At 44.7% G+C, this 10814-nt stretch overlaps 1 protein-coding gene across 2 annotated transcripts in view; it reads left to right on the top strand.

The window, feature by feature from the left end:
* rhbdl1 (rhomboid, veinlet-like 1 (Drosophila)) overlaps window positions 1–10814 on the top strand; it is a 256641-nt gene that overhangs the window by 197035 nt on the left and 48792 nt on the right. For both annotated transcript variants that reach the window (XM_043712056.1, XM_043712057.1), the window contains one exon: window positions 498–610. In XM_043712056.1, the coding sequence (XP_043567991.1) occupies window positions 498–610 (113 nt within the window). The remainder of the gene's footprint in view (window positions 1–497; window positions 611–10814) is intronic.

Below are 10814 nucleotides of genomic sequence, written 5' to 3'. Positions count from 1 at the left end.
GGCACTCCACTGGTCACAGGCCTCCAGTCTGAAAAACAACCCTCCACCACCACCCTCTGTCTTCTACCTTTGAGCCAGTTCTGTATCCAAATGGCTTGTTCTCCCTGTATTCCATGAGATCTAACCTTGTAGGCCATTCAGCCATCCTAGCCTCCTCCACCATTCAATATGATCATGGCTGACCATCCAACTCAGTCCCCTGTTCTTCATTTCTCCCCATACCCTTTGATCCCTTTAGCTCCATGAACGCTACCTAACTCCTTGAAAAATTTCAATGTTTTGGCCTCAACTGCTTTCTGTTTGCAGAGAATTCCACAATCCCCCCACTCTGCATGTCAGTGGGATTACGATTAAATCAACTAGCTGCACATATCGAACAATGGGCTTCTAGTAATAATTAAACATAACTATGAGCAGAGCTCACTGAATGTTAACATTTACATTCATGCATCCTGTGAAATGCTTGACTCTAATGCAGGCTCTTGTGGTTATTACAGGTTGGAACAACTGGGGTTCAATGCTTTCTTGCAGCTGATGATTGGAGTGCCTCTGGAGATGGTCCATGGGATTATGCGCATTGGCCTGCTGTACCTAGCAGGTGTTCTTGCAGGTGAGCCTACCCTTTGGTAAATCCACGCACTATTGTTTCAGTCAGGTAAGGCTCAAGTAAACAATTGTTAACACAGACAGCAGCATTGCTCAGCTGGGACCGGCATTTTCCCACTGGGTCTTGGGACATGGGCGATTTTAGCTAGGCTACATTTCCTGTCCCTCCCTGTTAACCTGAGATGTCAGAGATAACACCAATCACTGCAGTCTTTTTGGTCATGTTGTTCCCACTGAAACATTTGGTGGAGAAATCCAGGATATTAACCCAATGATAATGAATAAATAGCAGTATACAGCCAAGGGACACAATTTGGAGTTGACAGAATTCCCATGATTTTGCTGTTCTTATCTTTCTCCAGTGCCACAGTTGAGCATTGCTGTCAGAGTAAGGATGGAGAATTACATGGTGGCACAGTGGTTAGCACTGCTGCTTCACAGTGCCAGAGACCCAAGTTCAATTCCCGCCTCAGGCGACTGTCTGTGTGGAGTTTGCACATTCTCCCCGTGTCTGCGTGGGTTTCCTCCGGGTGCTCCGGTTTCCTCCCACAGTCCAAAGATGTGCAGGTCAGGTGAATTGGCCATGCTAAATTGTCCGTAGTGTTAGGTAAGGGGTAAATGTAGGGGTATGGGTGGTTTGCACTTCGGCGGGTTGGTGTGGACTTGTTGGGCCGAAGGGCCTGTTTCCACACTGTAAAGTAAAGTAATCTAATCCTTAAGATCCTGGAGATTCATTGGAGTGTGACAGTGAGGGAGGTGTTGGATGAAGGGTTTGGGGCCGAACAGTGAACAAGTACAGTGTTTTGGCCAGTAAGGTCTTGTGGTTCTCTTCAGTATTGCTGATGCTGTACCTTTCTAAGCAAGCAGCGATGAGTATTTCATCATAACCCTGAGCTGAACACTCAGATACGTTAGTCTACAATAGTTAGCACAGTGCTGTGCTGCAACATGTCCACCTCCTTGACTGATCAATGCTGACAACCATGACAAGCTGCTTGGCTTTCTCTCTGCAGTAAAGGCAAGACAGAACTATTCTGTGTCTGTAAGTTCTGATTGAAGTTGCAATGTGCTAAAAGGCAATGCAGAGATCCTGTGGATATCTCAATGAGCGTAAAGTGAGTGAGCGTATAGGAAGTAAGCTAGGAGTTCTAAGAGGCACTGTGTTCTGTATGAGATAGCTGACTGTCCTTATTGCACAGCAACCTAGCAGTAGCACTGCGGTGTGAAGGTGTCACTGAGTTCCGCAGCACAGTATTGAAATGTTGAAACATACATTGAGTTAGTCAGAGATGTGCCCCGATGACGAGTTGCTTTGCTGATGTTGTCTTCCACATGGACGGGGGGGTGCAGACGGCCACCATCCATGGAGCATGCCCTGAGGTGTTGGAAACTGCTGGTCAACCTGGAAGCACAGAGAGCTGCAGCTGACAAGTAACTGTCTTCGATGTTCCAACTTTGATGTCAGGAGTTGGCAGAGTCTCATCTCTCTCCTATTCCTTGGAAAATAGCAGCCTACATGTAAGTCAGGCGAGATTAGTTAGCAAAGAGATGTTGGCACATGCAGACAGGGTGAACTAGATTCGAGAGTGTGGTGCTGGAAAAGCACAGCGGGTTCAGGCAGCATCCGAGGAGCAGGAGAATCGACCACACTGGGTCCATCCAGCCCTCACCTTCCACTCCACCCCTGGCACCACAGGAGGTGCAAAACCTGCGCCCACACCACTCCCCTTGCCTCTGTATAAGGCTCCAGGGGATCCTTCCACATCAGTCAGAAATTCACCTATGCTTCTCCCAATGTCATCTACTGCATCCGTTGCACCCGATGTGGTCTCCTCTACATCCGGGAGACAGAACGCCTTCTTGTGGATCGTTTCAGAGAACATCTCTGGGACACCCGCAACCACCAACCACACCACCCATGGCTGAACACTTCAACTCCCCCTCCCACTCGATCAAGGGCACGCAGGTCCTGGGTCGCCTCCACCGCCAAACTGTTATCATCAGATGCCTGGAGAAGGAAAGTCTCATCTTCCACCTTGGGATCCCACAACCACACAGGATAAATGTGGATTTCAATGTCTTCCTCATTTCCCCTCCCCCCACATTATCCCAGTCCCAAGCCTCCAACTCGGCACCACCCTTCGGACCCGTCCATCACTGCACCCTCTGACCTATCACCTTTTCCCTCACCTTCGTCCATCTATCACTTTCCCAGCTACCTCCCCCAAGCCCCACCCCCCTCCCTTTTATCTCTCAGCCCCGACCCACAAGCCTCATTTCTGATGAAGGGCTTATACCAGAAGCGTCGACTCTCCTGCCCCTCGGATGCTGCCTGACCTGCTGTACTTTTCCAGCACCACATTCTCGACTCTGATCTCCAGCATCTGCAATCCTCACTTTACACTGCAGTGAGATTCCCATGTGGCCGTTAAAACTTTAAGTGGAAAATTGGACTTTCTTTTTCTGCTCATTGAGAATCACATTTTCTGATTCTTGCTGTATTTTCTTAACTTTTTCACTGTTTACGTCATTCACAGGTTTGGAATAATCCATTCACAGTTCACTTTGATGGCCTTTGATCAGAATGCAGTATTGTGTCAAAGTTGCACTTTGTGTTCCTGTCTTCTGACTCAAGAATTTCCAATGCTCAATATCGATTTTTTTTTAAGTCGTCGCTAGCTGAAAGTGCCAATACAACTTAAAACTCAGCTAACTTGGTTAACTGGATGATTAAAGATACAAAGGATTATTTTGGAAGATATTTGAAATAGGTAATTGACAAACTATATCAGAATTGGTTCAGTTTGTTACACATTCACCTCTGCATTACAAGGTTCCAGCTTCAATTCCCACGCTTGGGACTTGAGCACAAAAATCAAGGCTGACACTCCAGTGTGGATCAGAGGGAGCGCTGCAATTCTGAAAAGACAGTCCTTTCAACTGAAGTGTTAAATAGAGCACAAAGTGACTCAGTGGTTAGCACTGTTGCCTCACAGCACCAGGTTTGATTCCAGTCTCGGGTGACTGTCTGTATGGAGTTTACACATTCTCCCTGGGTCTGTCTGAGTTCCCTCTGCATGCTACGGTTTCCTCCCACAGTCCAAAGATGTGGAGTGACTGGAGTGAGCAAGGTTAGAAGTCACACAACCCCTAGTTTTAGTCCAACAGATTAATTTGAACTCCCAAAACCTTTTGGATTTCAAATAAACCTGTTAGTCCAAAGATCTGCAGGTTTGGTGGGTTAGCCCCGGGAAATGCAGGTGGGTTAGCCCTGGGAAATGCAAGTGGGTCCGGGTGGGCTGCTCTTAGGAAGATTGGTGTGGACTCGATGGGACGAATGGCCTGCTTCCAATAGGGGTTCTATGATAAAGCGAGGCTCCATTTGCATGCTTGAGCAAGTGTAAAAATCTCATGGAACCACCTCAAAGAAGAACAAGGGAGTTATACCTGATAACAGTCTAATTTGCTACCCTCAATCATCATCACATAAAACAAATTATTATCACACTGATTTTTGGGGTGCTTTCTAAGTGCAAATGAGCTGCTGCATTTTCTGCATTATAAGAGTAATGCTACTTGGTTGTCAGGAACCTTGAGAAACATCTGCTCGTTGTACAAGGTGCTATGTAAATGTTTCTGCTTGTGGGATAGTACAGCTCAGGTGGTCTTCCCTGCACATTCTTCCAATCTTTGTCTAACCCTGTCTGCAAACAACTTGTGGCTTCAGATGAGATTGAAGCAAATCAGGGAAATCCCAGAGTAAAATCTTTCAAGCTAATGCCTCATGCAGGCCTTCTTAACGCATACACCTATGTACATGCTTCTTAAAATACATGATACGAAAAACAGATAAACATTAATAAATCTCCTCTTTCACTGTATTATATTGTGATCATTTCCAGACAAACAATGATACTAAACATCATGACAGCTTCTTCTAAGAAAAGGAAAACACCATATTTATTCCTGATAATAATAGGAAATTAAGTGAAAAATTGCAGAATGTGCCTAAAATGCTAAATACTGTCTAATTATCCAGTACCAATGACATTTGTAGGATCTTAATCAAACAGCTTGGGAACTAAGATTGTAAAGCCCCTCATTTTAATGTTGTGGACAAATGCTTGATATACTTGTATCAGATTCCTCTGTCCACTATTCAATTCAGTTGGTAACCCACCTATTTAAAATGTAGGACAGGATGTCTTACAAATGCATTAAACATTTGTATGCAATTATAGGCAGCAATATTCCTACACTTCCAGTGTGAATTCACTCTCAAAGTCACAGATCAGATAGATGGCTAAAACACAGTGGAGCATTGATTGTTTGAGGTTGTAATTCCTTCATGCACCTTTTAGTGGAATTATATTTTCACCACAACTTACTTAAGTGTATGTCCTTCCTTTTTCATAGCCAGATAATTTTCCAGCTCCCCTATTAAAGCATGTAATTATTACAACATTTGGAGTCATGGAAAGTTCCAACTTCTATTGCCCTTACTTGTCTCTTAACCAAGAGTAATAAGGGTAATAGGTGCATTCAGCCAGAGAGTATTCAGTTCCCATGGCATCTCTCCTTAACTTTTATTAAAAGTGGATAAGCACACTCAATCCCTTCCATGTTCAGAATGGCTTTGCTAATGCCTTCCCAATCTAGAGTGTGCAGGAAGCAATATATAAAAGGAGCTCTCAACATAGAAGTGCCTCTGAGTGCCATTTGCAATGATTATATTTGAAACATGCAAAGAGCAAGCCCGCCAATCATTCCATTATAGATTTAACTTTTAAGGTCTGACTTTTTCTGTTGTATTTTGTAAACTCGCTTTGAATCCTGGGTATTGAATTGGAAACATTATGTACAAAACTTGAAAGGGTTCAAAAAAGGTATTGCCAATTTAGGGGGTTTGAGCTACAGGGAGAGGCTGAATAGACTGGGACTGGGAATAGAAGCTGAGGGGAGACCTTTATAGAGGTTTATAAAATCATGAGGGGCATGGATAGAATAAATAGGCAAGGTCTTTTCCCTGGGGTGGGGGAGTCCAGAACTAGAGGACATAGGTTTAAGGTAAGGGGGCAAGATTTAAAAAAAACCTAAGGGAAGGTAAGCAAACCATTGTCTTGGGAATCTGCGGCCTCAATTTTAATTGCAGTGAGGGTGGAGAGAACGAGGACTGGGGGTCTGCCGGGAAGGTAAGCAAACCGTTTAAAAAGCTGATATATTTGGCAGCGGCTGAACTCGAGACACTACCTGCGTAGTGTCTCCCACCCGCCCTCCTCCTTTAACCAGAGAAAAGGACTCTGTTTTGATAAGGTAAGAATTTTGGTAAGTTGGTTAAATAAGAGGTGCTAGCTATGAAGAGAGGTTGAGTAGGTTAGGTTTAGTTTCACTAGAAAAAAGCAGATTGAGGGAGGACCTGATTGAGGTTTACAAAATCATGAAGGGCATAGACAAGGTGGATAGAGACAAGCTTTTTCCCAGGGTGAAGGATTCAATAACGAGAGGTCATGCTTTCAAAGTGAGAGGTGGAAAGTTTAAGGGGGATACGCGCGGCAAGTACCTCACACAGAGGGTGGTGGGCATTTGGAAAGTGTTGCCAGCAGAGGTTGTAGAGGCAGGCACGGTAGTTTCATTTAAGATTGTCTGGACAGATGCATGAGTAGGTGGAGAGCAGAGGGATACAGATGCTTAGGAATTGACCGGCAGGTTTAGGCAGTACATTTGGATCGGCTCAGGCTTGAAGGGCCGAAGGGCCTGTTCCTGGGCTGTAAATTTTCTTTGTTCTTTGTTCTTTTCCTTTTTTGTAACTTTCGTCTCAACTTAGGTAAAGTTTAAGATTAAAAATGGCAGAAGATCTCAGACCCATGTAATGCTCCTCTTGCTCAATGTGGGAGCTCAGGGTGTCCCTGGCTCCTTCACGTGCAGGAAGTGTGTCCAGCTGCAGCTCTTGTTAGACTGCATGATAGCTCTGGAGCTGTGGATGGACTCACTTTAGAGCATACGTGATGCTGAGGAGGTCATGAATAGCACGTTTAGTGAATTGGCCACACCGCATATTAGGATTACTGAGGGAGAAAGGGAATGAGTGACCAAAAGGCAGAGAAAGAGCAAGAAGGCAGTGCACATGTCCCCTGCAGTCATCTCCCTCCAAAACAGGTATATTGTTTCGGGTACTATTGGGGGAGATGGCCCACCAGGGGAACGCAGCAGTAGCCAAGTTCATGGCACCGTGGCTGGCTTTGTTGTACAGAAGGGCGGGAAAAAGAGTGGAAAGACTATGGTCATAAGGAATTCAATTGTAAGAGAAGTAGATTGGCATTTCTGTGGTCGAAAATGAGATTCCCAAATGGTATGTGCCTGTCAGGTGCACAGGTCAGGGATGGAAATGTGTTGCTGGAAAAGCGCAGCAGGTCAGGCAGCATCCAGGGAACAGGAGAATCGACGTTTCGGGCATAAGCCCTTCTTCAGGAACACATTTCCAGCTCTGATCTCCAGCATCTGCAGACCTCACTTTCTCCGCACAGGTCAGGGATGTCTCAGATCGACTGCAGAAAAGGGGGAGGGTGAACAGCCAGTTGTTGTGGTGCATGTAGGCACCAATGATATAGGTAAAAAACGGATGAGGTCCTACACAAAGAATTTAGGGAGTTCGGAACTAAGTTAAAAAGTAGGACCTTAGAGGTAGTAGTCTCAGGATTGCTACCAGTGCCACATGCGAGTCAGAGTAGGAATGATAGAATACCTGTATTCAGGATGAATGCATGGCTTGAGAGATGGTGCAGGATGGAAGGGTTCAGATTTTTGGGACATTGTGACCGGTTCTGGGCGAGGTGGGACTATTATAAATGGGATAGTCTACACCTGGGCTGGACTGGAACCAATGTCCTTGGGGGTGCTTTTGCTAACACTGTTGGGGAGGCTTTAAACATGCGGCAGGGGGATGGGAACCAAATGAGGAGGTTAGTGGACAGTAAGGAGGTAGTAACGAAAGCCTGTCAGGAACTAGATAATGAAGTCAGTATGACTAAGGGGAAGAGTAGGCAGGAAGCGGTGGATGAACGCAGAGGGTCTGGTGGTCTGAGGTGCAAGAGGCATTGTAGGTAAGGCAGATAAACTTAGGGCTTGGATTAGTACCTAGGAGTATGATGTTATTGCTGTTACTGAGACTTGGTTGAGGGAAGGGCATGATTGGCAACTAAATGTCGCAGGATATAGATGCTTCAGTCGGGATAGAGAGGGAGGCAAAAGGGATGGAGGAGTTGCATTACTGGTCAGAGAGGATATCACAGCTGTGCTGAAGGAGGGCACTATGGAGAACTCGAACAGTGGGGCAATATGGGCTGAGCTTAGAAATAGGAAGGGTTAGGTTACAATGTTGGGGCTGTACTACAGGCCTCCCAAAAGGGAGTGTGAGATAGAGGTACAAATATGCAGCGAGATCATAGAGAGATGTAGGCGCAAGAGAGTGGTGGCGATAAGAGATGTTAATTTTCCCAACATTCACTGGGGTTCATTTAGTGTTAGAGGATTGGATGGAGCAGCATTTGTAAGGAGCATCCAGAAGGGTTTTCTACAGCAGAATGTCAATAGTCCAACTCATGAATGAGTCCAGCCAGGTGGTTGAAGTTTCAGTGGGAGATTACTTTGGAAATAGTGATCACAATTCCATATGTTTTAGGATGCTCATGGATGAGAGTTGTCCTAAAGGAAGAGTGCTAAATTGGGGGAAGGCCAACGAGACCAAAATTCGGCAGGAGCTGGGGAGTGCAGATTGAGAGCAACTGTTTGAAGGGAAATCCACATTTGATATGTGGGACGTGTTTAAAGAGAGGTTGCTCAGAGTTCAGGAGAGATATGTTCCTGTGAAAATGAGGGATAGCACCCGAGGAGCAGGATAATCGATGTTCGGGCAAGAGCCCTTCATCAGGAATATTCCTGATGAAGGGCTTTTGCCCGAAACATCGATTTTCCTGCACCTCGGATGCTGCCTGAACTTCTGTGCTTTTCCAGCACCACTCTAATCTAGAATCTGGTTTCCAGCGTCTGCAGTCCTTGTTTTTACCAAAATGAGGGATAGAAATGGCAAGATTAGGGAACCATGGATGACAGGTTAAATCTCTCTTTTAGCTAAGAGGAAAAAGGATGCATACCTAAGGTCTAAGGTTGATTGATGAGGGAAAGGATGTAGATGTTATAAACATGGACTGAAGACAGACAAAACTTTGGAAGAATATCAGAAATGTAGGACCAATCTGAAATGAGGAATTAAGAGGGCTAAAAGGAGTCATGAGATATCCTTAGCGAGCAGGGTTAAGGAAAACCCCAGTCTTTTATTCATATATAAGGAGCAAGAGGGTAATGAGGGAAAGAGTTGGCCCACTCAAGGACAAAAGAGGAAAGATATGTATGGAGTCAGAGAAAATGGGTGAGATTTTTAATGAGTACTTTGCATCGGTATTCACCAAGGAGAGGGACATGGTGGATGGTGAGGTTAAGGATAGATCTTTGATTACTCAAGTCAAATCGGCATAAGGAAGGAGGAAGTGTTGTTATTCTAAAAGGCTTTAAGGTGGACATGTCCCCAGGACCGGATGGGATCTATCCCAGGTTACTGAGGGAAGCGAGAGAGGAAATAGCTGGGGCTTCAACAGATATTATTGCAGCTTCCTTGAAAACAGGGGAGGTCCCAGAGGACTGGAGAATTGCTGATGTTGTCCCCTTGTTTAAGAAGGGTAGCACGGATGATCCAGGTAATTACAGACCTGTGAACCTGACGTCAGTGGTAGGGAAGCTACTGGAGAAGATACTAAGGGATAGGATGTATACCCATTTGGAAGAAAATGGGCTTATCAGTGCTAGGCAGCTTGGTTTTGTACAGGGAAGTTCATGTCTTACAAATCTAATAGAATTCTTTAAAGAGGTGACAAAGTTGATTGATGAGGGAAAGGATGTAGATGTTATAAACATGGATTTTAGCAAGGCGTTTGATAAGGTTCCCCATGGTAGGCTGATGAAGAAGGTGAAGTCACATGGGGTCCAGGGTGTTCTCACTCAATGGATAGAGAACTGATTGGGCAACAGGAAACAGAGAGTATTAGTGGAAGGGAGCTTCTCAAAACAGAGACCTGTGCTGGGATCCATGTTGGGACCACTATTGTTTGTGATATACATAAATGATTTGGAGGAAAGTGTAGGTTGCCTCATCAGCAAGTTTGCAGATGTCACTAAGATTGGTGGAGTAGCAGATAGTGAAGGGGACTGTCAGAGAATACAGCAGAATGTAAATGGATTGGAGAGTTGGGCAGAGAAATGGCAGATGGAGTTCAATCTGGACAAATGCGAGGTGATGCATTTTGGAAGATGCAATTCCAGAGTGAATCATACAGTAAATGGAAAAGTCCTGGGGAAAATTGATGTGCAGAGAGATCTGGATGTTCAGGTCCATTAGGCAATACTGATCAGTAGGGTGGTCAAGAAGGCATATGGCATGTTTTCCTTCATCTGACAGGGTATTGAGTACAAGAGTTGGAAGGTCATGTTACTGTTGTATAAGACTTTGGTTCGGCCACATTTGGAATACTGTGTACAGTTCTGGTCACCACATTACCAAAAGGATGTGGATGCTTTGGAGAGGGTGCAGAAGAGGTTCACCAGGATATTGCCTGTTATAGAGGGTGCTAGCTGTGAGGAGAGGTTGAGTAGATTAGGATTATTTTCATTGGAAAGAAGGTGGTTGAGGGGGGACCTGATTGAGGCCTACAAAATCATGAGAGGTATAAAGTTAAAAATCATGCAACACCAGGTTATAGTCCAACAGGTTTAATTGGAAACACACTAGCTTTCGGAGTGACGCCTGTTCATCAGGTGATAGTGGAGGGCTCAATCCTAACACAGAATTCATAGCAAAAGTTTACAGTATGATGTAACTGAAATTATACATTGAAAATTGATTGTTAAGCCTTTCATCTGTTGGAATACAGTGATAGTTTCACTTCTTTCATGTGCAAATCACAAAACCCTTTTTTAAAAAAGTTGCATTCTTGGGTTAGCTGTTAACAATGGTGATAGCTAGACAATATGTTGAAGGTATTGGCCCCCTGTGTTCTCTGTCTATGCCATGATGTTTAAATTGATTCTAATCTAAAAAGTGAGATAACAGAGTTTTACATGAATTCATGCAGTTTTTGAGCTCAGAGTTCTACATGAAT

Source organism: Chiloscyllium plagiosum, chromosome 21 (genome assembly GCF_004010195.1).
Source record: "Chiloscyllium plagiosum isolate BGI_BamShark_2017 chromosome 21, ASM401019v2, whole genome shotgun sequence".
Classification (NCBI taxonomy): Eukaryota; Metazoa; Chordata; class Chondrichthyes; order Orectolobiformes; family Hemiscylliidae; genus Chiloscyllium; species Chiloscyllium plagiosum.
Note: the sequence above shows the minus strand (reverse complement) of the source record. Positions and strands in the feature narration are given on the sequence as shown.